Source organism: Phoxinus phoxinus, assembly GCF_949152265.1.
Source record: "Phoxinus phoxinus genome assembly, chromosome: 1".
NCBI classification, from domain to species: domain Eukaryota; kingdom Metazoa; phylum Chordata; class Actinopteri; order Cypriniformes; family Leuciscidae; genus Phoxinus; species Phoxinus phoxinus.
Window position 1 is genome coordinate 26,947,544 of NC_136876.1, and position 26,793 is coordinate 26,974,336.

Here is a 26,793-nt window from a genome sequence, read left to right on the forward strand (position 1 = left end):
TTGGTGCGACCTTCAGTTTAGATAATTTTTGATGATTAATTTTATAGTTAACTATCCTTTAAAACATGTAATTTCATGCCTGAGAGCAGAACTGATCCTATAGAGATTTCTAATAAAGGTCACTGTGGCGTACAGAAACTATGGTTGAGTTTCCATTATATCTTTTGTGCAAAATGTAATTGGAATAATTCAACAATCTGTATAATATTTAGCTAAACTTGCATCATTATTTGAGTGCACAGATGGAGTATGTACGGGACAATATGGATTCAGAAAATTATTGAAAAATTATAAAATCGACAGGCTAATTAGGCCCGACGCGGAGCATATATCCAGCTTTACTTTAATCATTAAATAAATAAATATGGAGATGAAATAGCAGAAATAAGAAAGTAAAAAACTTTATTCTAGATATATTCTTAAGTATGATATATCTTATTTAAAGGATGTTTAACTAGACAAAAAGATACAAATATTGATTAAGAATATACTGCAGTCTACAAATTGAAATGCCAGAATACTAATACAAACATATTCACATACACTTTTTTCAAGACAACTTACACATTATTTTCAAGCTATCCAGTCTCATTCTTTTTTTTCCAGAACATGAGCATAATACATCACAAAATGTTTAGAACACCGATGTAAAGTAATGAGAAGTAAGTATACAGTGAAGTAAGAACATGCAGGTATGTGTAAGTCCATCTGGGGGCTTATTCTTCTGCATGTGCAGACGACGTGTATACGGGGTCATCTTTGCACACACACGCACTTGCACACACCCTCCCCCCTTACCCCTCTATCTCTGACTATAATCTGAGTGTATTAATCTGTTGTTTGAACTCCTTAAGCACAGACTGTCTATCACATCTGCTCGCCTCACCCTGCTAAAGCTTTGCTATTTATAAATCCCCAATTCCCCCTCTCTCTGTCTTTCTCTGTTTCTGTCCTGCAAGTTTTTCCCTAATCGAGCCCCGCAGGAACCCTCATTTTACCTTCCTAAATCCCTGTCAATCTGTCTTTAAGCTCCATGTCTGCAGAATCAACTCTTTCGTTATATCATTTTTTTTGAAGCCACAGAGGTCTCTACTCATCATCTCTCACCGATATATGACCCAAACTAGCGCTACATCCACGGCTGATTGACTCCTGTTTGAGAAGTGCATCTAATGAAGCATGAGAACATTCATAATCCGCACTCATAAAACCATCCATCATCATCTCTCTGACACTTCACACTACCACTACACTCAAAGTATCCCAGACTTGGGCTATTTGTTCACTGACATGTGCTGTTAAGTTTGCAGCAATGACATCTACAATAACACCACTGACTAAGAGGAATTTAAAGGCAAAAGAAGAGACCATGCGCACTTCAACAATCATGGACGATCAATGGTATAGTTATGTGCATGAACTCATGTAGAGGACTTTATGTCCACTCTACATTGTTTGAGCATTTCATAATATAACAAGCCGAATAAAACGAAGCAGTGTGAACAAAAATATAAAGTTCTATGTTATATTGAGAGGGTTAAGGACAAGTTTAAACAGAAACAAGAAGAGTGATGTGCAGTTGTTCATAGTCTTACCTGTTCTGTTGTGCCGTCTCCCATCCAACAAGATTGAGGCATTAGGAAAGAGACATGTGGAAAGAATGGACAAAAAAGAAAGAGAGAGATGGAGTGAGAGTCACAGTCTTTGCGTCATCTGAGAAAATTCTCAGATTAATAAGAACGGTTTGATTCCCTGAGCCTGGCTTGCTTGCACGCTCAGGCGCCCTCTCTCTCTCTCTCTCTCTCTCTCTCTCTCTCTCTCTCTCTCTCTCTCTAACATATTCACACTCTCCCAATCAAATGTATTTTATTAATCCTCCAGTATCCTGTTACTTTGTCAGCTGTGTCTGCCTTGACCAACTTATACATAATCAGTTTAATTAATTTACAGGACCAGATGATTGATAGATAGATAGATAGATAGATAGATAGATAGATAGATAGATAGATAGATAGATAGATAGATAGATAGATAGATAGATAGATAGATAGATAGATAGATAGATAGATAGATAGATAGATAGAGAGAACCAATTAAAAAGAAAAAAGCACTGCTATACACTCTAAAAAATGCTGGGTTGTTTCAACCCAATTTTGGGTCAAATATGGACAAACCCAGCCGTTGGGTTAATTTTTTTAATTACATTTTTAACCCAGCGTTTGGGTTTGTCCATATTTGACCCAAAATTGGGTTGAAACAACCCAGTATTTTTTAGAGTGTACTATGCATGACATCAGCATTTATGGGGATATGTAAGTGATGAAGAAAGATGGAGAGAGAACTAAGAAAGCCTGAATAATCTATGATCTGACAGATTTCACCTCAATGTGTCCCAATTCCACCCACTGGATGGCGATGTGGCTCTGTTTCTCTATATATATATATATGATGAGGAGGGAGGCGGGGCTTAGTACAGGTATTTGCATATCAGGAATCACATCAGATGCCTCACAACTTAGTCATAGGAGACAGTAACTCAATCTTTCTCTTTCCTGTCACCTGAAATCTTTACTTTAATGGCTGCGTTTGGCTGCTGAGAACCTCATTAAAATATGTGGTGATTTATGTATCTTTCAGATTCACAGCAATGGCATGATAATACTAAACACGGATTCATTCGATTTCCTGGATGTAATGGTTCAAACACGTCTAGATTCACTGCTGAGAAGTAAAAAAAAAAAAAAGCTCTGCTAAATCATTACTTGCACTGACTCAGCCCTCAAGGCTTTAATCAGTAGCAAAACAATTCTTTTAAGCTCCAACCACTCACCTCAAATTATTTGAGGTGGGAATAATGGGCACATGTGTGCAAAACTGTAGGCCTATCAAAACAAACATTGCTGGAGGGTTTGCCGATTTGACATTATGTGCATGGAATCTAGTAGCATATTGACTAAAAGACATCAATTACTCACTATGATATACTTTTATGATCGTTTTTTTTTTTTTTCCAGTTTATGAACTATATGAACAGGGAAACCTTTGATTTTTGTTCTTTTTATGACACATATTATTAGATCTGTTCTGTCCCAGCTGAATGCTGAGAAAATGAATACTGAAGATGTTAAATGACCCATTACGGTGTCAGGTTTTGTGTGTCCAAAGAGCAAAATAATTGAATAATGCAGGTGATAGTGTTTCTCGGTCTCGGTAATACACTCCTTTAAACACCTGGCTTTCAAAGGAATAATTCACCCAAAATGAAAATATTGCCATCATTTATTCACCATTGTGCATGACTTTCTTTGAATAATACAAGATATTTTGTAGAATCAATTTTCAAGTTTTTTTTTTTTTGTCCATACAATAAAAGTAAAAGGGGTCCAAAACACTTTCACTGAATAAACTAAATAAAAAATTGTATGTCTTCAGTTATTTCCAACAGAATAAAGGAATTCATACAGGTTTAGAATGACAATGGTGGTTCAGAAATGACATATTTTTTATTTCTGAACGAACTATCCCGTGCACAAACCTGCATTTACCTTAAATACATGACCAACCAAAAAATAATAGAAATGAAAGGAGAATCTCTGTCCACACAATCACATACATAAATATACAACAAAAACATGCGTTCGCATACGCATTCCAGTCGCTATCACACACCCTGTCCCACAGGACTGACAGATGGAGGGGCAGAGGAGAACTACAAAACTGGGGCGGCCTCTCTGTCCATTCCTCTCTCTCTCTCTCTGTCTTTTGTGCAACGGATGGGCTGTAAGTCTATCTCCTGCTAATTGCCACAGTGGTTCAAACACAAAGTCTGCCGCTGAAACAGTACCCAACAGGGTGTTGTATAGTGACTCAAATTTACAATGTGTTACATTTCTCCTTCAGCATACATCAGGGAGGAGGGAGGGCTCATGTCCACCGCTTCAGTCAGAATTTAAATGTTTAAAGGCACACACACATTTATAAATCACAAAATATTAATATTTTTCACTGAAACGTCTATCAATTTTCTATTTTTTTTATCATTATTTTGCTCTAAATGGTTAGGTTACTATTAAAAACAGTTCTGATCACTTATTACTTATAAACATGCTCGAAGTAATTTGATATATTTGCAAAATAGTTATTTTTCTGAGAACACTAATGACTTTTGCGAACATTTAGACAGGGATTCCTGACTTTCAGATCTGAAACAGCCTTTATCCCAAAGGAATCTGCAGCAACTTTGCCCAGTCAAATATGGTTCATTCAGCCTCTGCTGAGAAAAAGGAGTCAAGTAACTTAAAAATTTGCAGTATATTATACAACTTCTAAAGGAGTCCCAGGAGCTGTTATGAATGGTTTGTATTGCACATGAGAAAGACTAAGGTGTGAATGCTATTAAGACTATGCACGGATACAATGAGATAAAACATGTTATATTTCCTGCGCAACATGAGCCAATTGTTATCCATCAAAGAAACGGATTATCACCATTTAATCCTGCTAAACTCATGCTAATTCTACACCAACTAACCAAACACCAACTTTTGCAAATGGAACATTGTAATTAGATACAGCTTTCTGTCCCATTTTTCTGCAATAATTAAACTGACAATAATTTGGAACAGATTCTGAGACCACAGGAGTGAAACTAAAATGGAGCTTGGTTGTGTGGCGATGCTTTTACCATTCTCAACCCATGGTGTTTGACATTTAAATTCACTTTCTTCTCCCTGTCTCCAGATGCAGTTTAATTGTGGGAACTTACATCAAAACCATGTTCCTCTTTATTCTGTTTCGACAAACTGTCATGCTTTTCATCAATGACTTTATTAGGAAAACAAGATGTGGCTGACTACTTGGTGGCATGGGCCAATTTAATTTAAGAAACAGACAAAGCATAATTAGTTTGGTCTTGTAAAACATGTCAACGCTATTCTGCCTAAATAACAATCATCTGTGTAATTATCAAATAGCACACATGCCATTTAATCACTTTTATGCAAACCTCAATGACCGCACACATGGATAGAAACATTCCACCCGTGTATAAATAATATGCTCAATATGACTATAGTCATATCATAGCTTCAGCTATTGTCTGACATTTCTGCAGCTTAAACATAATGCATGGTATAGTAACACCAAAATAATGGGTTTAGTTCCCCAGGGAATGCATGAAATTATAAATTGCATACCTCGAATGCATTGTAATCTGGTGTTTGATAAGTGTCTGTCAAATGTCTAAATGCCCAACAGTTAAATGAGCCAGTTGTCTTTTTTATATTAGCTGCACTATAAAAAAAGAAATATTGTTGGTTTTACTTGAAGTAAACTGGTTGCCTTAAAATAAAAAAGGAGATTGTTTTAATTAATATATTCATGTTATCTGAACTACATAAATAATCTAAGTTGATTTGACAAAAGAAAAAAATTTGTCATAAATCCTGAAAATATTTTTTCTTTACAGTGTGGATGCTTAAAAACAGTTTTCTTCTATGTTTTGAACTTAAGAGGCATAATTGATATTTACATTTATGAATTTGGTAGAAACTTTTATTCAAGGCAAATTACATTGCATTTAATGGTATGCACTTTATAAACTCATGCTTTCTTGGGAATCGAACCAGATTTTATTCCTAATTTGAACATACTGTATTGAAACATAATTAGATAGAAGAGGTTTGGAAGTTAGCTTAAAGGTACTTTGTTTAACAAGTAAGTTGAATCAGGGATACCTGTACAACAATAAAAACTATAGGCTCAACTACAACTAGACTATTCAACTCCTTACAGCTCCTCTCAAAAGACCTTAAAATGACCCAAACAATCTGACCAATAGCAGATGGTGTTTGTAAATTTGAAAGTGCAAATGTAGTTAATAAATATAGCAGGAACATCTGAGAATTTTATTTTCCATGTTCATGAACTTTTAATTAATTCTAAATTAACTTAGAGAATAACTAGTACACAGGAAAATTCCTTCAGTGTGTTTTTTTATGTTTCTATGGCCCTTTAAACTGTCACAAATTATTGCATACCATTGATTCAGTTTTACTTTGAAGAGTTTCAAAAGTTTTTGCCCATACAATGGTGGTCATTGGAATCAAAGCCACATTGGACCATCATGACTTTCATTGCACGGACAAAAAAAAAAAAAAAAACACATCGCCCAAAACCCTTTCCCTTCAAGGGAAAGATAATAGATAAAGATAATCACAGAATATTCTTATCTTCTCAAGGACACTACTTGTGAAGTAAAAATAAACTCTAGTAAAAGATAAAGCCCTTAAGACGACAACCGAGCCCATGGGATGCCTGCGGAAACAGCGGTCCACCACACCGTGCTCAATCAAGAATGGTAGCCCCAATTCCATACACAAATCCACAGCATGCAAGTTGCTCGTTGAAATGTATTTCTGTTAATGGCTTTCCCTCTATTGGTGCATTGAGGACTGTAAAGCGAGGCTGAAGGTGAGATTATAAAAAGGGGGGCTCCATGAGTTGTAATCATATCGGTTTACAGCAAACACACACAGCGTGGAGCCACACTTTTATGTGCTTTATAAAGGCTGAAAAGCTTTCCCTCTTGCACTATCATTCCTTTTAAAGTTCAACCATTTCTTCTGCCTCCCGCCATTCCATATGGAGCTGTTTCTCATTAGGGATTAAACAGAGAGTTAGGCTCTCCGTTCCCATAATTAAGGCATTCCTAAAATCAATCTCTCCTCTTAAATCCTTTGGTCAAACCCCTCTTTTATAGTAGCAAGGCATTCCACTGATCGGATACCTAGCTAGCATATCAAGGAGTGTGAGATTGTGGATTATGTACTTTAGCCTGCGTGTTTGGTTAAGAACTGTGTTTGTGTACGCCTTTGTTCTTGACCTCCCCTCTTTGACCTTTTTGTCTTACTACAAAATCCAATTTCAGGGATCGGTAACCCACTCTATTCCCAAATACCGAAGAAATTACAGCAGTCATGGCCACTGATGAACACGCCCTTAATGCTGCGGGACCCGACACGACAATCAAAGACGCTGTCCCCCTCATCCGGCCCGCACTCCCACAGACGACCCTTGCCTTCTGACCTCTAGCCTGTCTGCCACGGTGGGTGCTATTGAGTGTGGATCCATGAGATGGGGGCAAATTAGGTCAGATTGCGGTGAGCTGTGCATTACAGCCAAAATTGGAAACACATGCTGCGGCCCACAGCGTGAGAGAGAGAGAGTGAGAGAGAGAACACCAGGAGAGAGCTAATAGTGGTGCTGGGGGTGAGGAAAATAAAGGTAATGTAAGGTGGAGTTCCAATGTGTGGGGGGGGGGGGGGGGGCCTCTTTGAGAACATAAGTCTAACCTCAGGCCCAGCCCAGGAGAGTGTCTGTGGACAACATACTGGTCTCCTTGACAGCTCTGCTATTTTCAATAATTGCTATAATGGCTATGTAACAGATTGTAATTGCTTTGATATTTGAGGTTTGAGGTGGGATAGCCATTGCCATGGAAATAAAACTAACATGCAAAGTCACTATGAGCAAGGGACACCAAAAAACTAAAATGTACCACAAGTATAAAAATGAATTAAAAGCTTCTGCGGAGTTCAAAAGAATGTATTACCATTAATGATTAAATTAATAAATAAAAAATATCTATATTATTACATTTATTAACATTATCGATGTATTATTATTATTTTTTTAATGTTGTTTATATTGTTTTAATATAGCTTATACTGTAGCCTATATACCGCTGGTTTCACAGACGAGGCTTAAGGCCGGATTAAAATGCATGTTTGAGTTGTTTTAACTAAAGCAACTTGCAATGTTTTTTTTTCTAAGTCACTTTTATAAAAGCTAGTTAAATGTCCTAATTGAACAAAGGCCTAATCCATAAAATGTATTATTTTTATTATTATTATATTTTATTATTTACGTTATTATTTTAATTTCTATTACAATTCATTTTAAAAACTCAGTTATTATAGTTGACTAAAACTATATAGACATACAAACAAATTAAAATTACAAAAACAACAAAATTACAGTTTAACTAAAATGAAAATAGAAAATAAAAACTGAAAATAAAATTATACAATTATATAAATTTTACTAAAAACTATAATAGAAACATTGGTATAATTATAATACGCAGCATCTATTTATTGACCGCCTTTCCCAAAGCTCAAGGTTACAGTATATTACGTGCAAAGGATAATCTCTTATCTGTGGTATGGGTTTGGCATCTGAAAAATTTGCAATTTCGTCAGAGGCTCTCATTTATGACTCAGTGTCAGTGACGTGCGGTGTGGTCCTTGTGTGATGAGGTAGGTGCTTTGGGGTGGTAAAAGGTCTTTCATAACAAGTAATGCTGGTTTACACTACACTAATAAGGACTTTTGCCTTTTTTTAAGATGCAGAAATACATTTTTATCCTTCGACGACAAGGTGTTGGAGATTTCTGTGCATGTGTGTTTAGCCATTTGAATGCGAGTGTGTGAAAGAACTTTTGTACCTCCGTTTGAGTTGTCCCTTCTTTTCCTTTCTACCTTTGTTCGCCTGTCATCTCGCTCAATACCTCAGTGACTCCTCTCTCTCAATCATTCTCTGTTCTTGTGGCTCTCTCTCATTCTCACTCCTTCAATCTCACCAATAAGCCCTGGGGTTGAAATATCTAAGTGCATACAAAACAAGTTCAGACAAAACCAGAGAGACTGAATAGTGTTAAGGAGGTAAGGACTGGAGTGAATGACACTAAATGCCAAGAGGGAGGAACAGCGTCAGGGGAGGACAGAAGCAAAGATCTGAGGGGGCCGGACCACATTTTAGACCTTACTGAGCTTTGTATTCGTGTGTGTGTGTGTGTGTGTGTGTGTGTGCACGCACCTGTGTTTGTGTGTGTTAAATATGAAGTTCCACAACGGTTCCCCGTTCCTCATTTGAAAACCTCTTTTCTGTACCCCTCTCTTTCTCTTATTCTCTCCCCCATCTCTGTCATCCCCTAACTCTTTCATGGACAGTCTCACAGGGGCAGGGTTGTAACAGAACACTTCTCTCTTTTGTGTCCTTTCTTTTCCTTATCCTTTCATCTTTTTAAACTTTCTAGGGAAATGGGTTTTGGTGGGATGGAAATTTCTGCTAGGTGAAAGAAGGAAAGAGGAGGGGAAAACAAGAGATGGAGAACGAGAGAAGGCAATATACATCTCCTGCTATAAAAATGAAGGGCTTGCTGGTTGGCAGTAGATGCTGTAAAAAAATAAAAATAAATCTCCAGAGGAAATTGCTTTAACAAATTGCCCCCCATTTCAAGAGCTGGTCTTAAAATCCAACACATTCATCAGACCCCCATAAACTGACATGAAATAAATGAGTCTGCTGTCCTCTACTTTTCGTTGCAGTTATTAACAACTTAAAAAATTATCATTGGTGTATGAAGCTGGCATGTGGTGATTAGTTTGGACTTAAACTCAATTAACTGACAATGAACCAGTTCCTAAGACAGTCTATCCATTAGGCTACATTTAAGCAATTTTCCCACTCTCCTTTTTGTGTTTTTTTCCATTATGAGATTGAGAACTCTCTACACCCACCGCAAGCAGATGGTCCTCGTCCTTTTTTTCCTCCACCATAATGTCTTCTTTCACTCTGTCCATTCCTCTTCTTCTAAACCAGCCCTCTTTCACTCCCACTGGCTGTTGTCCCCTCACCGCCTTTCATGAAGATACCTTATCGCACGACTTCAGCACTCAGACCTTCTCGCCGCGGGAATTTTTGCATTTAACGTGTTCTATTTTAACTTTTTTCTTCAGATTCAGCGTTTCTCGTTTAAAACTCAAAGTCGGCGATTTGGTGTCTGACTGCTGGAAAAGTAGAGCTCACGCTCATACACAGTGCAGACGTGCATTATTGCCCTAGTTGTTCACCGCTTGCATGTCAATCCTCCAGAAACTCGCGCGTGAAGACAGACCTGAGGTTAAAAGGCGCGTTTTAAACAGATAGGCTAACGTTAACCGTGGAAATACAACTCAACGTGGACCTTCTCAGAGTGGACTCTGGAGATGATATGGGACACGTCTGCCGTTTCAACTATGTGAATCGAGAGTTATTCTGGAAATTTCGTTGATTTTTGCGTGAGATTGACGGACTGTAGAATCAATGTGGTGTTTGCCGAAGATACGTGTGGCTCGAAACTCACCTAAACGGTAGGTGCTACGTCAACTACTCGTACGCTTCCGATCCGATAACATCTAAAGTGGCGAAATGACAGATGCAGTTTATTTGGGTTCATTTTCGTAACAGCTAATTTAATGTGAAGCAGGTGTTGATCGGACTCGTTGATGACAGGTTGTCAAGAGTCAGAACTAGCGAATGTAAACGAATCGTTCTTTTGAGTCGAATCTTTATAATAGATCTGATGGACCGGTTCGCAAAGTGATTTTGTTCACAAATTCAGTACGAGTAGATCGAGTCACTCAGTGAACCGAGTCTCTTTCGATCTTTTTTCCCTTTCTTTTTTTCTATCTTTAGTTTTCTGAGAAAAAAGTCCAAACACATTGGTAACTTAGCTACAAAAAAAAAACGTTTTTTATTAAAACATCCTTTTAGGTGATGTAAATTAATTTCATTAAAAACATTTAAGTAGATTATTTTGTTTTAATGAGCTGAATCACTGCAACAAACTGGGACACATAAAATCACAATAAACAGTCGTGTTAAAAGTAGCCTAACTTAAATAGCAATAAACATGCAATTTGCCTGCATATTTGCTAAACCGTTCAGACCATGTAATATGAGACCACATCACGTATAGGCTACAGTAATTGAAGAAAAAAAAAAAAAGATGATTCTTTTTTTTTTTTTATGGATAGGCCTATTTGAAATTATTTATTCGAAAGAACCTCATGGAAATGAGTTGAACTCCTTATTAGGCTACTAGTCGGAATTAAAACGATCGCTTCCCCAGGCCTTGAAAAAGATGGATTGAAAACTATTTTGGCGAAAGTCCAAATGTGTTCAACCTCATATTTTTTAACACCTATAGCGACTCGACAAAACTGGAACAGGCTAGTTATCTATGGTGCTCAGTCCCGTCACTCGCTTGCAGTGTGCGGTAAAACGGAGACCTTATTTACTGTCAGAAATGAATGTTCACCTCTGTTTACCTGTCTGCCTGCGGACCTGTGGGAAGGAGGTCTATGAAGTCAATGCAACATGTTTGAAATACACAGGTGTGTTTTTGTTTGTGCTTTTGCTTACTATGGCTGTTTCTTTCCTGTGATATATATATAACAAATAACCCATATGAATAATATATAAATAACCCATATCGTTTAATCGTATGATATTTTAGGTATAATCCTATGGAGCAAGTGTGGACTTATACTGTAACGTTAGTAGTAGGCTTGTAGTTTGTCACTATCAATGTGTTTACAGTATATGGAGCAAGTGTGGACTTATACTGTAACGTTAGTAGTAGGCTTGTAGTTTGTCACTATCAATGTGTTTACAGTAAAAGTGTTTTGGGTGGGTCTATGCAGCCATAAAAATAATATTTAACACATGCATGGACATTCTGCCAGTCACCTGCCCAGCTAGCCTATAAAAACAGAAACAAAAACAGAAGCTCACAACCTTTACAACATAATTATTACTTCACTATTTTCTCACCCCGTAACACATCATGTGTGAGGGGTAATGGCTATTGAGACAGAAAAAGTTAGAATAAACCTGAATGTATTCAGTAGGGATCTGAACTGAAGCAGATTCAAATTCTTTCTCAGACAGAAAGACAAAAAAGCGGATGGAGATCATCAGAAAGTGTGAGAGTAGCGGAATGTGTCTCGCAGTGTGTGGTGGATGTGTTTAAGCTACTGATTTCTAAACAGCAGCACAGTGTCTGTGATCAGAAACATCTGTAGGCTACGGTATGCAGATGGGTTTAAAAAAATAATTATTATTTAAAGAGAAATGATTTCATAAGAAAGAGGAGGGTCAGTGATGTTTTGGAATACGTTTATTTTTTTTCTTTGAGGAAATTGTGTGCAGCATCCTTTTAGGAAAGATGGCTTTTCTCCTCTCTCTCTCTCTCTTTTATTTTACTTATTAAATGGGTGAAATCATTTTTGTTTTTACAATTTCTTCCTCATTTATTGTTCATAACTTTATTTTATATGACAGATGGTCTGCCACTGTTTTTTTTACTCTATCTTTAAGACTTCCTCACATGTTCTAAAAATATTTCACAGATGCAATTAGGAAACTATAAAAATGCACTATTTTGTAACATCTGAATCATTTTTAATCCTCTTCTTAATTATTTGACTATGATTGTGCAGGACGGAATACGTGTTCATGTATTCTTCTGTCTGATGAAACAAAATGTGGAAGCTGCAAGGCATTATTGCAGCTCAGTTTCAATAAATGGTCTTGTATGGTTACTGTAAAATGTACAGTAGTTTTAGTATACAGTAACTCCTTTATGATGTAAAAAGTAAAATATACACATTTAAAGTTATAAAATTAGATGTTGTCATGCATTTGACCCCTTTTACATGATTTTAAACCTGTGTTCTTTATCTTTTCTTTTCTCGTGAATTCTTCATCTCTTCATATGGGAGTTTAGACAGTGTGCTGCGTTGGATGCTTATGGCCGAGTGTATAGGGTGAGTGGGACGATGGGAAAATTCCAAAATCGTCAGACACGTCAAGTCTGAACAGGGGGCTTGTAGAATGTCTATCATGAGTCATGCTTTTGTTCGGATTGGAGAGGATAAATAAAAAAGGCCATACATTTGCAGTAATTGATTTGACAGGCTTGATATTGTGACATCATGAAGTGGCACTGGACCCTCCGGCTGATTTCCAGTGAAAAATCTTAGAAAGAGGTTATTTATAAATCGGGCTTCAAGTTTTCAGTGGCGTGAAGCTGAGAATAGAAGGTGGGAGAGCCTAAAGTGTTTGTCTAAGGTGGCTTTTGTCTAGAAGATCGCAGATTATGCTTGTCATGGGGGTGGGAGTAGTGTGTTCAGATCAAAGATATGTGTGGATGTGTGTGCACAGGTTCTTGGGAGGCAGAGTGTATAAGATCGGGTTAAACATGCGGGTTCATTGTGTTCAGGAGCTTGACGTTTTCTGTGTGAGGCTGGAGGCTCATTTTTGAGCTGCTCGTAAGATGAGGAGAGAAAGTGCAGGGCCACTCTGGTTTGTGATGCATGTCATTGCTGCAAATGGAGCGCGCTGATGAAGTGGTTCTGCATGTCTCCCAGCGTATACAGATATGCCTCCTGCACGTGTGTGTGCCTGCCTACTGCTTGTGTTCCCGTTCCAAAGCAAACATATGCATTAACTCTCAAGTCACACACATACACCCTTTTTGCTTAGGTGCGCGCACACACACACACACACACACACACACACACACACACACACACACACACACACACACACAACCTTTAACCACAAGTTCTTTTATTTTCACTCGTAAATTCTGTAATAAGTAATTTTTGGACCGATGACAATACTTTTTTTTTTTTTTGTCTAGATATTTTGCAGTAAAAATCAAGGGTAGCATTAGTTCTGGCAGGTCACGTTAGTCAAGCTCGCATCAGCTGATCCAGATCTACCTATAGGAATACAACGCCTATCACTGAATACATATATAAGCTCCCTCAGTATTATTAGCAGCTATCGCGTTTCTCAGGAGCGAATTACCCTCCTCCATCCCCAGCTCCTCCTGTCGCCCAGTCAGGATTTGGCATTCTGATTCCCTTTGAATCAGAATAAATTCTCGAATTATGTTGTACTTTAAAATCTTTAATTAAATATATTTGCATACATTCATGTTGGTTCTGTTCTGTTTACCCCAAGGGGGGTATTGCTGTTCTCCCTGCTCTTATCCATGCTAGGCTGTATGGATGCGCAGGGAGTTCTCGCCCAGAACGGAACCACACTGTCAATCCAAACTGTATGCTAACTGTCAATCATATTTGACGATATCTGACAGAAATGCAATCCATGCATATATTGACTTGAATGTGCGTCTTCTATGTTGAGCATGTTTTTAATTTACGAGTTCAAATTCATTGTGATATTTATGGGGGACATAATGTCCAAAATTGGCTTGGCGTAATCATTTATTATTAGTTTCAAGGTCAACAAGTCTTTTAAAATATAAGATCATTTGACCCTTTTATGACAAGGCAAGGTTAGTACATGATGAAAAATGTCATGTGACATGATTTTTTAAAAACATAATGATATTTATAAATTCATGATTTTTGTGGGGGGGAAATTATTTTATTTTGATAAATAGATTTTAAAATAACGATAATTAAAAAAAATCAGTATAATTAATTATTTCTAATATATTTTATTGTAGATTAATGTGTGTATATATAATCACATACTTTATTTTATTACTTAAGTACACCATCCACATGATATTTTTAGATATGTTCAATTTAAACTTGATAAAGTCCACGTGAAACCAACATGAATACATGAGTACATTTCTAAGAACTTGACTAAGAATTTGTGTTTTGAATTAGGCCTAGTTATTTTTTCTGTATTGGGCTCTCTCATTTTATGTTCATATTATCTGAACAGTCTAAATATTGTAAAACAATGTATAAATATTGATTCATTCTTCTATGCGCTCATATATGTGACTTCAGTTCAGCTGTAAACAGCATGCTGGGATTTTATTGACACTGCCTCATAATTGAAAAAAAAAACGCTGAGACAAAGTATGAAGTCCTGTCAGGTGCATGAAATGTTTATGTCACCATTTGCGGTTGTGAAAGAATGAGACTATAAATCTCTCTTCGTTAGGCAAGTAAATTTGCATTTAACAGACGGTAGAGCCTCGTTTGTACATAGCAGAACTGTTCTTATGTTTAACGTAAACAGGAAGTCAGCACTTGTATACTACATGTACTGCTCCATGTCCCAGCATGCATATGTATGGACTTGGTGGCATTCTTTCCCTGCGTGTGTCCGCAGGCTCAGTTGTGTGCGTTGTGTGCGAGCGTGTTCGTTTGGCTTGAGTGTTATTAGAAAACAGTGTCCGGGGTGGGGTGCTGTTATTATGAGTGTCACAAGTGGTGATTTTGCACTTCACACACAACCTTCCTGTCCACCCACCTTCTCCCTATGAGCCTAATGGTTATGTCTCCTCAAACGAAAAGTCATTTGTCTCTGTGTAGCTGGTCTTACTCACCCCTCATTCTAGTGTGTCCCGCCTGGGGAAACCCAGGAGGAGTTTTCTCGCTTGAAGCCTCATCACTGACATTCTGAGCATTCTTCTTTTCTTGAACTCTCTTTCTCTCTGCCTCTCCTTCGCTGATTCTCAGTACACAACAACAGGATTGGTGAGTGATTTACATCTGGCCTTAACATTGGACAGTTTGGCTGCAAGCCTCACTGTATCATCAACAAGACGACACTCTGGGCAGTCACTTTTTTCTTGTTGAATACTTGCTTCAATCTTTAGAAGATATTTTTGAGTTTTTGCTGCTGTTAAGAGCATCACAGCTGAGCTTACGTGTGACCTCACTATGTAGTTTGCAGAATTTTTTTTATAAATCTGGTATACATTTGTTTACATATACAGTACTGTTAAAAAGTTTGGGGTCAGTAAAGGAAATTAATACTTTTACTCAGCAAGGATGCCTTAAATTGATGAAATGTGACCGCAAAGACAATCATAATGTTACAAAAGATTTCTATCTCAAATAAATGTTTTAAAATGCTTTCTCTTCATCAAAGAATCCTGAAACAATGCATCACTGTTTGCACAAAAATATTAAGCAGCACAACTGTTTTCAACATTGATTTAAACACCAAATCATCATATTAGAATGATTTCTGAAAGATCATGTGGCACTGAAGACTGGAGTAATGATGCTGAAAATTCAGCTTTTCTAACGCAGAATACAAAAAAGATATATATATTACAATAGAAAATAGTTATTTTAAATTGTAATAATATTTCACAATATTACTGTTATTTTCGATCACTTAAATGCAGCCTTTGTGAGCATAAAAGACTGTTAAAATGAAAAAATCTTACCGACCTCAAACATTTAAACAGAGTAGAGTAGGCCTATATATTTTGATTGTACAATAAGACAAAAAAGTGCCAATGATGAGACACATTGGTTTTGCTTCCACCTGGTGGTTGATAGTACGAGTGTTTGCTGAGTGCTGAAAGTAAAAGGAAGAGTTTATCAGTGTAGTTTTACTCTGACCCCCACTAAATAAGCACATAAATCACTACCACAGGGCCAGTAACCACCCCGGAGCTTGTCTTAGGTAGAAGACCGCTGAACCTTGGTGTTTTCCTGTCAATAAATAACCCAAATCTCTGAGGTATTCCCGCTGTTGCTGAGAGTCATGTTACCGAAGTGTGAATATGGGACAATCAAGTTAAACGTATGGAAAAAAGATGAAGGTAGGCCCAAAGCACGTCAAACAAAAACGTACAAAAAAAAAAAGATAATAAAAGACGATCAAATCAAAGCATTTCTTTGAAGCCTGAAATAGTGTTATCTTCTGTTCTGTTAATCTTTAAGTGGAATTTATTCTTTGGCTGATGCAGTAAAGTGGCATCTTTTTGTTTCCCTCAGTCATACTCATAAGCTGTGAAATTTACAACCTTTTCCACACATACCGGAGTTGTTTGTGGTCTCATGTGAAACTAGACCAGCACCAGACAAATGCTCTTAGTGGCTTGATTTCAAACTGAGCTTTGCCAGACGTTGACTTACTAGCTGGTGACTTCATGTCTGTGCCGACCAACCGGAGCAGGCGACGGTGAAGCATGTTTGCGGCTTCATTCTCTCTCTACACGAAAAAGAAGGCAATTTTGCATCTTTTTCCACTGGCTGTTGCCAAAGCAGTAAAGCTATAGTGTTACAGTTTTAGGCTTATTTTACCTTTTTTATTTTTTATGAGCTGGCATTGAGCCGTTCTTTTGAAAGACCATTTCCGCCTTGGAAACATTACTATTTTTAATGTTTTTGAAATAAGTTTCTGATGCTCATTAAGCCTGCATTTATTTGATCAAAAATACAGAAAAAATATAGTAATATTGTGAAATATTATTACAATTTAAAATAATGGTTTTCTATTTTAAAATACTTTCAAATATAATTTATTTCTGATGGCAAAGCTGAATTTTCAGCATCATTACTCCAGTCTTCAGTGTCTAAATGCATGTTAGATCTTATTGTGAATGATTCATCTGTGCACATGTTCCCCTTTTTTAATCAAAATAACAGTCTTCTCTCTGGTGACATATGCTGGACTTCTCCAATAATTTAATCTGCGTAACCCTGCCCCATTTTTACAATCAACTGCAAGCTCGCATTAAGATCTGCCTCCATCCAATCAACAACCCATGTACAGAACTAAGTCTCCACTCCACATTTTGTTGTTTATTTTCGATAATCCGTCATACAGTTACAGTCATCTATCTGTTTTATTTCTTATGTCATGTTAAACTCCACTGTTTTTCCTCTATATGCACTTTCTAATTCTTCTTCTCTTTTTATCAATTCATAGTTGACACGTCTTGGGAGTGATGCACTGGCTTCCCCTGGTTGCCATGGTGATCGCCTCGGCCCTGCCTTTCCCTCAAAATCCTGTCCCCAGGCTTGTAGCCGCGACGATAGAGCCTGGCAGAAACGACAGCAACACCAGCAGCGTCCCAACAGCTGAGATCAGCATGCCAACCAACTCATCGATGGACAGCCACTCCCATGATGCTGCTTCCCGCAGCAACTACCACACAGTCGACAAGCAGAGCACGTTTACACACGAGGAGGACCACATATCCAAGGGTAGAGCAAACAAAGAGAATATTTTAACAGAAAACATTGTTTTCAATAACACAAAACAGGACTACACAGGTGAAGGCAGGACTACCGGAGCAGATGCCTCCCGGTCGCACGATCATAGGGAATACAAAACAGAAAAAAGTCTGGCCGAAAAAGACAGTTCCCCAAGCAACAACATTCTCAAGGACTATCAGCTTAAACATGAAGAAAACAGTATTGAGGCAGAAACTTTTCTTAAAAATGACAGGAACGGAAGAAGTAAACTGAAAGACGGGCCTGTTGAAGGTCCTAAGGTCACTCTGGAGAGATCTCCAGTGCAGGAACATCTGGATGAAGCTCAAACAGACGGGAGCACCATTGGAAAAGAGTTGGCACAGCCAAATGGAGTGTTTGGAACGGAACCGGGCTTTAGGATCGACAACCTAGGCCTGCGGGAAGAAGATCAGCTGCTTTTGCTGGACGCTCATCCCCGGGTACTCTTCTCCCCGGCTCTTTCCCCACCCAAACACCCACCTCTGCTCCTAATGCTGGAGTTGGGTTTGCTGGCTGAAGATGTCGAGGACGAGGAAAGCCACACAATGGATGTTACCACACCCAGTAATGGAGGCGACAAAGAGGCATACAGGAACTTACTATTGGGTCTGTCTGATTCTGACAACCACATTCCAAGCGTCCGCCGCAAACGTCAGATCGGCCTCAACACGCAAGGTCGCGAGCGCTCCGTATGTGAGGCCGAAAGCGGCTGGGTGACCGACAAGAAGACAGCGGTGGACCTCCGGAGCAAAACCGTCACTATTCTGCAAGAGATCCAGACCCAGACTGGGCCGCTGAAGCAGTACTTCTTCGAAACGAAGTGCCGTAAGCCACTTCAGCAAGGGAACAGTGAAGGGCAGGGGGTGGAGGGGGCGGGCTGCTTTGGGGTGGATAAGAAACACTGGATGAGCAGTTGCGAAACCAAACAGTCATATGTACGTGCGCTTACCTCAGATGACAACATGAGGATAGGCTGGAGGTGGATCCGTATTGACTCCTCCTGCGTTTGCGTTCTGCTCACTAGAGGAACGTACAACACTGAGAGGAAGTTCGAGAGGGCAAGAGAGCGAGAAGGCAGAAGGTACAGATAGTTGAACGAAGAACTGACACCAGGTTAATAAAAGGGACTATCTGTTCTGGTGTTGCTCAAAACCCATATGATTTATTTTTGTTTGTGGAACACAAAAAAACATTTTTTTGTACAGTTTCAGACTTTTTTACAGAGTGACTTAATTTAATTGCATTAGATACGTAATATCAAAGCAAGTGGCATTTTCAGTTTATTTAACCAACTGGTTCATGGAAGTAGGAAGCCAGTTCACATTAAGTTCACACAGGTATCCTCGCCGAATAACCACCGGGATAGTTGAACAAAGTTTGACCACCATAAAGTGTTCAAGACCTTTTGACTTCATTTTGAACAATATGTTTATTATTCCATATTTGAAGACCTAACAAAAGTGTGCTTGTGATTTTTTCATTTATACATTTTTTTAATTGTGGCTTAAGCGTCCAAATAGTGTTTGGGGTCACTTTACATTTAGCACATCTCATCTAAAAAAACCTGGCTGTCAAGCTTCAAGAAAGCACTATAAAAGTGAACAATACAACTTGTGGACTAAATCAACCCTTTTAAGGAAAGTCAGTTTGTCATCCACATTTGCAACACCTCTAGGCAGCTATTTTGGTCATGCAAGACCGACCTATCTACTTCAATGGCGAAATAACAAAAAAATCAAAGACCAAACACAATGTTAACATATTTTAAATTAGCAGTAAAATCTGACATGAACTGTCATGTTTTATTAACAAAGTTTCAGAATTTACCCAATCAATGCAAGAGGAGGCTTATATATAGAGCAGACTTACCTCTGTTCATGACAGTTTTTCCAGCATCCCTCCTCCTCCAACCCGACTCCTCACTCTCGATTATTCCTATCCCAGCCAGGCATACATCGGGAGCACTCTGGGTTCGGGCCAAATTCCGAGCTCGGAGCCCTCTCCTCGAACAGCACGCCAAATGCGCATATTTTATCTGATTATATGTTAGTGTGACTCATGAAATAAAGGGTGTTTCTTGTGCTCAAATATCGTTAAAAAACAGATATGTTTCAGGTTGGTTCTGCATGTGCAGTCCCAAGTGTGAGTCTCAGATGTCTATGGGAACCGGAGATTATTCCACCATGTTGCATGTCACACTTTCTCATATTCATAATAATTTGAGTCAACTTCTAAAGCCATGGGATAGGTTTGTGTGAGGATCAGACTGAAATTCACAAGTAGTTCATGAAATTATCACCAGGTCCAGGTGCAACTCATTTTGTGTTTCATGACACAAGTGATATGAGGTGATGAGTACCTCCACTCTGCTGTCATCCCTCCAGTCCAAATCCACGGCTCACTAGGCCAGTGTGTAAATGTACACAAACAAGAAAACCTCAATACTGAGATCTTTTTTTCCCCCTATTCTTTTCATATATTGTGTTACATTTGTTTTATTGTATCTATAGTTTACAGACAATAAGTTATTACTTTTGAGTTAGTATGTAAGCGCAAGTACTTGATATTAATATATTTCTTTATAAATGTACAATATGTGAAACATATTCAAATATATGTGTATTTATAACAACCAAAAATTATTGAGGACTTGTGTTTAGTGTCAGCAGAATTGCAGATTAAGGCTTTCTCGTGAGTGTCCTTCAAATGCCTGTCCCAAAACATGTGCCTCATCGTGGTTTTCTGTGTCAGCTACATCTTGGAACAATGGTTCGCCCATGTTCACTCATCCAACATTACAGAAATACAGTCAAAAAATGAGTGTTGGATTAAATGAACTGTAGTCTGATTCCCTGGTTACTGTATTAAGAAAGCTGTGGAGATCAGTCAACGGTTTGATATAATTTTTCACATTGAGTCATTGTAATAAAGTATTATGTAATCTTTGCAAGGTAGAAACTTTTGTATATGACATTTTTTTTACAAAGTAGATGGATGAGCGAGAGTGGCTTTAGTAAAATACAAAGTGGAAAATATGATTGTAGTTCTATTTGTTTTGTAATAAAAAAAAACAGGAAGCACATCGATTTGCAGTCGTCAGATTCAAACAAACTCACCACATACACACGCACAAACACACACACACCCTTTTCAGAAAATAAGCATCTCAAAATCACTAGTACACTCTAGTACCATTAGGAACACTTTATTTTATTTTGATTTTCATCATTACCATTATTGTTTATTTTGCAGACATCATTTTCAAATCGAATCACTGTCATCCTCATCAACAGTAATGGTTTGTTTTTAAATCATAACACAATTTTGTAGTCAAAATTTACACATACAAGTAGCATATTTTAATGACCATGTTTTTAATATTTCATATTTACGCTTTAAACTAGATAAAATTAAATTACAGTCAGAATTATTAAATGAACATGTACATACAATTATTCAATACATACATAAATAAAATAAATATAGTTATCATAAAAAATAAAAATGAAAATACACACATTTTACAAATTGTTCCCCAAGCTCTTAACCTCATATGTTAATGTACACATACTTTTTATTTTTAACTTCATATTGTCTTATTCCCCGAAAGTTTTAGTTCGTTGTCGTCTTGGTTGTTTGACATGCATCGCAACACAGAAGCTAAACAATTTCTTTCACTCGTTTCCCCCTGACCCTCCCTCCCCGTCTCTCCTCCTCGGTTCACTTCTTGTTGTCTTTTATGGCTTGCGTTGTTGGAACGATTCTGTCCGTCAGGACTCATTTCTGCTGGTCACTTGCTTTGTCCGCAAGCATCTTCTTCCCTCTCGCTTCACCTCCCAGTGTTCCTATCTATCCGCCACCACCAGCTTCCCTTTGTTTGCTGACTCACTCTGCTGATCTTTCACCTTTAATCTGAATGTTAGAAAATAAAAATAAAACACCTACTGTAGTAGTAACTGAGCAAGAATTGTGCCCTTTGCAGCCTCACGTGTAGCTCTCGGTGCGCCTGTCTTTCTCAGCTTGTGCTCGCTCTCCTGATTGAGAAACACGTACAGCGATGTCTTGGCCTCGACTGTGCTCTTTAGTACACTTCCTCTGAACCTCACCGTATGTAAACATCCCTGAAGTCCAGGTTGATTTGCCACAAACATCCTTTGCTCTCGAGAGACCAATTGCAGGCAGCCATTCTGAGGAACTAGGGCTGCGGGCAGCGCCATTGAAACGAAGGACGGAAAGACAAGAGAGTTCATCTACAGATGTCCCATCAGCACAGACACAGGAAGTAAGAAGAGAGAACGACAGAAAGAAAGATTAAACAGTCATCCGATTCCTCCAACCATCCCATTTCTTACCACTCACTTGTGTCATACATTCTTCATGTCTTTTGTCCTTTTTTGCTCTTTTTCCCCCTCTTTTTCCATCCCTCTTCTGTTATTGCAGAATGGTCAGACCAGTAGAGTTATATTTATAAATGTATATATTCATTGCTTTTTTTCTGCTTATCCCCCCTCCTCCCCGTGAATGAAATGTAAAGCCGGTTCCAGCTCTCTGACAACGGCGCCTCCTGTGTGCGAGAGACAGAATTACAACACATCGTCACGATTTTGTGTACTGAAGTTAAGCCAAGAAAAAAGCATCCACAATGACCAATCCCAGATGGAAGCCGCAGACTGTTTTATATTTTTTCTGAGCTCATTTTGAGAAGAACTGTGCATTGTAACAAGGATGAGCTGAGTGCACTACACTATTGATAGCTAAAAGCTTTATCATACAAGGTGCGATTGTGAAGGACAGGCGTCCATATCCTACAAAGTTTTGCTGACACCGATTCCATGTGGCTGATAACGATTCACACACAACCGCAAACACAAAGCACATGATGAATCACAATAAAAACATGAAAAGCACAATGCTTTCCAAAACAAGTTTAACAACACAAGACATTTAAGGAGCATGTGAAATATGTAGGAGGGGTCAATCAACTCCATTATGGCCCTGTAAGGAAACCCAACCGAATGCTGAAAGTGTTTCCGTCCAACTCGTAAATGAGTGAATTTTTGTGATTTCAGTATGTACAACTATGAACACAGAAGGTATTCATTAGCAATGGTGTACCACAATTCTTGGGGGCCCTGCCCACACATGGTCATTAAATACTTTCATTAAATACTTTTCTCTTTATGCTTTTCTGTTCAGTTTTCTAGATTTAGAAAGTCTAAATCTTGTGGGCTACAGCAAGCGAACCTTTACAGTATTCTTTCATTGTAAATTATATATATATATATATATATATATAATTATATATATATAAAACTGAAAAAGAAGCTAGCTAGTCATGTCTCACCTTTGCAGTCCCTCAACAGGAGTATGTCCTCACTGAGCCAGACTCTGCCCTTGGAGATGCTGGAGAGACAGAGATAGAGAGATTTAGTCGTAAAAAATAATAATTCTAAACAGCATTATACAGCTTTCCCTCCTGAACCACTTACTCATAAGGAAACAATGTTCTAACAATGTTTATCTGAGCATCAACACTGTCATAAAGTTATTTTAGAATTAATTGCGGGGATTTCCACAAAGCCTTGTTTATCTTTGTCTCTATCCTGGTTCTTTTTTCAGTAGCCTTTCCTTTAATAGGTTTTGCCCTTATTTATAGTTTCTTATCTGAATTACGGTATTACTGTATTTTCTTTTTTTTTGTCTTTTTTTTTTGAGAATTTATTAAAATAGTCTATTTTTCTACATTATGCAGCACTTTGGGTCAACTCCTGTTGCTTTTGGTGTAGATACATAAATAAATGTTGACAATACTTGATTTGACTTGAATGAGTTTGTTCTATTTCATGAATTTGTAATTATGTAAATTTATCAGGAAGTAACCTTCATAATATGACTGCTGTGGAGTGGTGTAATGCTTACTGATCTCTTTACTGATCACTTGTGTGTTGTATTATTTATGTTAGTACGCTCTATTACATGCACACGATAAAAATATATACACAATAAAAGCTATATCTACCTTTTTGTCTACCTAGTAAGATCCTGTTTCCTGGTTACTTCATGTGTTTTATCTGATAGGATAGCCATCCGATCGTGAAAAGGCCAGGTGTAAATGCCCTCTGAAACACTTTCGAGATGGATTTAAATCTGATCGCTCAAATCACTGCAGGAGGTGGTCTGAGACGCATTCCAGACGGATCTGGACAAGTGTAAATGCATCTGGTTGTTGAAACCAAACCACATATACAAATTTTACTCCTCCCAATATGTTAAAAAACGAATGTGTGAAAGCGTGTTATAGGCAACATGACATAGCCAGGTATGCAACACTGCAACACGCATCGCCACAGATGAGCAGTTTCTCTTCAGAAAGCTGATAATGCGGACTGACTCAAATTAAACAGAAAGTAGCGCTCAAAACACAATCATCTTCATTAAAAGTAGTGAGACTAAATTATCTTACCAGTGCTGATGCTGCTCTCTCTCCTATTGCTGTCTTTGTTCTTGAAATGAGTTGATTACAAATAAAATGCAGCTCATATCTGTTGCTTTCGTTGACGTGAAATTTGCATATCGTGCAGGATTTAAAGATCAGATTTATATTCATTTGCGGTGTAAATGGATACGTTTTAACAAATTGAATAGCTATCCAATCAGTAAAAACGCATGAAGTGACCAGGTGCAAACAGGCCCTCAATCAATCAATCTTATAATATTCAGAGCATCATTCAAAAATGTGACAAAACCTGATGAGCACAGAGCCTTGGCAAAAACCTCCAAAATGATTTAAAAACACTTGTGACATTTCCTGAATCCATTCCCGTCTTTCTCTCCCGCTATTTTCTTGTGAATTGAAAGCATAAAAATCCCATTATTAAAAACTGAGGAGGCTGTGCGAGCTCACCATCGCTCTGGACCTTCCTCAGGGTGACCGAGGGGGTAGAGATGGCTGAGGCACGGAAGTTAGCAGGCAAGGTCTCTGAGGAGTCAGAGGTCACTCCCCTCAGATCTTTCTCCCGGAACATCTTCCTCCATGAAGGGGAGCGGGTGAACGTCTTAGTGCCGTCCTAGAGGACGGGAAGGCAGAAGAGAATACTTATGAATTAAATCATCAGCCAGGTCATTTCAATACAAAATACAGTTGATTGTTCAAACTGGCTACGAAATCTAGAAAGTACAATAACCCCGTAAGAGGAGTGTCATTATACAGTACTAGTGTGTATTTCAGTGGTGGGAGGTAAAGGATGTTCACGTCCCATGGTGCTCACCTCGTCTGGCCTCCTCTCTGTTCCCATGGCGATGAGGGAGTTATATTCTTTCTCCAGAAGTTGTCGTGCCTGGATGTGGAATAAACATAGCTCACATGTAATCAACCCAGACCAGTCAGGAGTAATGAGTAAGTCGCTGCTTTCATCTATGAAGTTCTTGTTGTTTTGAGACTTGATGAATCAACAGGTTTATTTTTTATTCAGTCTGTCCCTACATCTACTGTATAAATAGACTCCCTGTATATACTGTAAATATAAAGGCTGTCGATATATACATATGTCTGCCTTTAAAGTAAAAAAAACAAATGGTATAAGATTTTTTTGTATTGATGTTGCAAGCACATTAATGTCAGTACCATTAGCTACGTTTGCATTCAAGTTGCAAATTTAATTTAAGAGAAAAAATTGCAATTTCGCCAAAAAAAAGCAATTTGCAAATTAAAGTAACGCTTTTTTCCCATTTATTTGATTGACTTCTTATGTGCATCTTTATTCTGTATGTGTTTTCACAGTTTATGTGCATGCTATCAAAATATTATTTTGGTCATATTCGCATTTTGTAAATGTCATTTTCATCCAAAATTCCATCCAGTGTGTTCGCCTTATACATGACCGCTTGAACCTGCACATCATACTTTCCTAGACCAACCTTTTGAAGTGTTTTCTATGTTCTTTTGAGATGGGAGACGGGAGCATATTTGATGACGTTTGCATCATTGATAATCATATGAGGTTTTATTAACAAAGTTCGGGAGGGGCACGTTCAGATAATTACCACAAGTGGAGAGCACTCAGTAATCAATGGTAAGAGGTATATATACACTCAGCAGTCTCACCTCTACTATCCCTTGACAGTATTGCAGCATCCCCCCACCACCCCTTCTCCACACTTCTAGTCCTAAGCACTTACATAGGGGGGAGTGCTCTGGGTTCGGGCCGAACTCCGAGCTCGGAGCCCTCCCTCCGGACAGCACGCCAAATACGCATTAAACTTTACCCCCTCAAATTGTATGTAAGTGTGAACTCGTGAATTTCCTGTATATTACTGTGAAACTGCTTTGAAACAACCTGCATTGTATAAAGAGCTATAGAAGTTGAGCTGACTTGACTTGAAAGTGTGTAAAAGATGTATCTATCTGCAAACAGTCTTGTCATTGTACCTGTGTGTTCTGATTGGGTATCTGCAGGAGCAGGGCGAGGTCAGTGTAATCAAAGGTGTCGTCCAGGGCGAGCAGGGCACCATGCACACCGCTCTCAGTCAGATTATCTGCATACTCCTTCAAGCCGATGGACTGCACCCAGCACATCACACGCTCGTTTGACCACACCATCACATCTACGGAGGAAACACAAGGGCTGGACAATGAATCGAATTCCAGGCGGGCGTTAACCACTGATCATTATCCATTTCCATCTTGTGGATTTCAAAAAAATTTCAGTTGCTCCTGATTTTTCCGATGGAAATCTTATGGCCACTACAGATTTGGACACATCTGCTTTTGTTTCGACAAAGTCTTTGTCTCTGTTTTGTATTTTTCATGGTATTCCAGAGGCTTTGCATTTGTTTTGTTGATTCAGCTTCTCCAAACCCAAGTTCAAAGGAAGGAATGCAATCATGGCAAACAGTCAAACCATTCCTCCAGAGTCATTTACAGTGTTAATAT

General features: G+C 38.2%; 3 protein-coding genes across 10 annotated transcripts in view; 1 reads left to right on the forward strand and 2 right to left on the reverse strand.

Annotated features, from left to right (window-relative positions):
• Positions 1-10,307, reverse strand: part of slc1a9 (solute carrier family 1 member 9) — a 31,534-nt gene extending 21,227 nt beyond the window's left edge. The window contains exon 1 of one of the 6 annotated variants that reach the window (XM_079629777.1): positions 9,582-10,307. In XM_079629777.1, coding sequence (XP_079485903.1) covers positions 9,582-9,644 — 63 coding nt within the window. In that variant the 5' untranslated portion in view covers positions 9,645-10,307. Of the gene's footprint in view, positions 1-1,595; positions 1,896-9,581 lie in introns of those variants that run through there. The other 5 variants (XM_079629781.1, XM_079629779.1, XM_079629780.1 and 2 more) reach the window with 5 other exon arrangements.
• On the forward strand, positions 9,747-20,936 carry ntf4 (neurotrophin 4). 2 transcript variants are annotated; one of them, XM_079629881.1, is made up of 2 exons: positions 9,747-10,193; positions 17,554-20,936. In XM_079629881.1, the coding sequence occupies exon 2, from the start codon at positions 17,573-17,575 to the stop codon at positions 18,950-18,952; it is 1,380 nt and encodes a 459-aa protein (XP_079486007.1). In that variant the 5' UTR covers positions 9,747-10,193; positions 17,554-17,572; the 3' UTR covers positions 18,953-20,936. The 2 variants fall into 2 exon arrangements, with proteins under 2 accessions (XP_079486007.1, XP_079486008.1); XM_079629882.1 differs by lacking the exon at positions 9,747-10,193 and adding an exon at positions 10,673-11,219.
• Positions 20,937-22,266: 1,330 nt separating this feature from the next.
• Positions 22,267-26,793, reverse strand: part of ppfia3 (PTPRF interacting protein alpha 3) — a 38,027-nt gene continuing 33,500 nt past the window's right edge. For both annotated transcript variants that reach the window (XM_079629649.1, XM_079629650.1), the window contains 5 exons: positions 26,290-26,465; positions 25,130-25,198; positions 24,766-24,928; positions 23,206-23,264; positions 22,267-22,425 (listed from right to left, as the gene is read on the reverse strand). In XM_079629649.1, coding sequence (XP_079485775.1) covers positions 23,218-23,264; positions 24,766-24,928; positions 25,130-25,198; positions 26,290-26,465 — 455 coding nt within the window. In that variant the 3' untranslated portion in view covers positions 22,267-22,425; positions 23,206-23,217. The remainder of the gene's footprint in view (positions 22,426-23,205; positions 23,265-24,765; positions 24,929-25,129; positions 25,199-26,289; positions 26,466-26,793) is intronic.

Coding starts and splice junctions, on each gene's coding strand:
- ntf4 (XM_079629881.1), top strand. CDS start 17,573: ATGCACTGGCTTCCCCTGGTTGCCATGGTGATCGCCTCGGCCCTGCCT.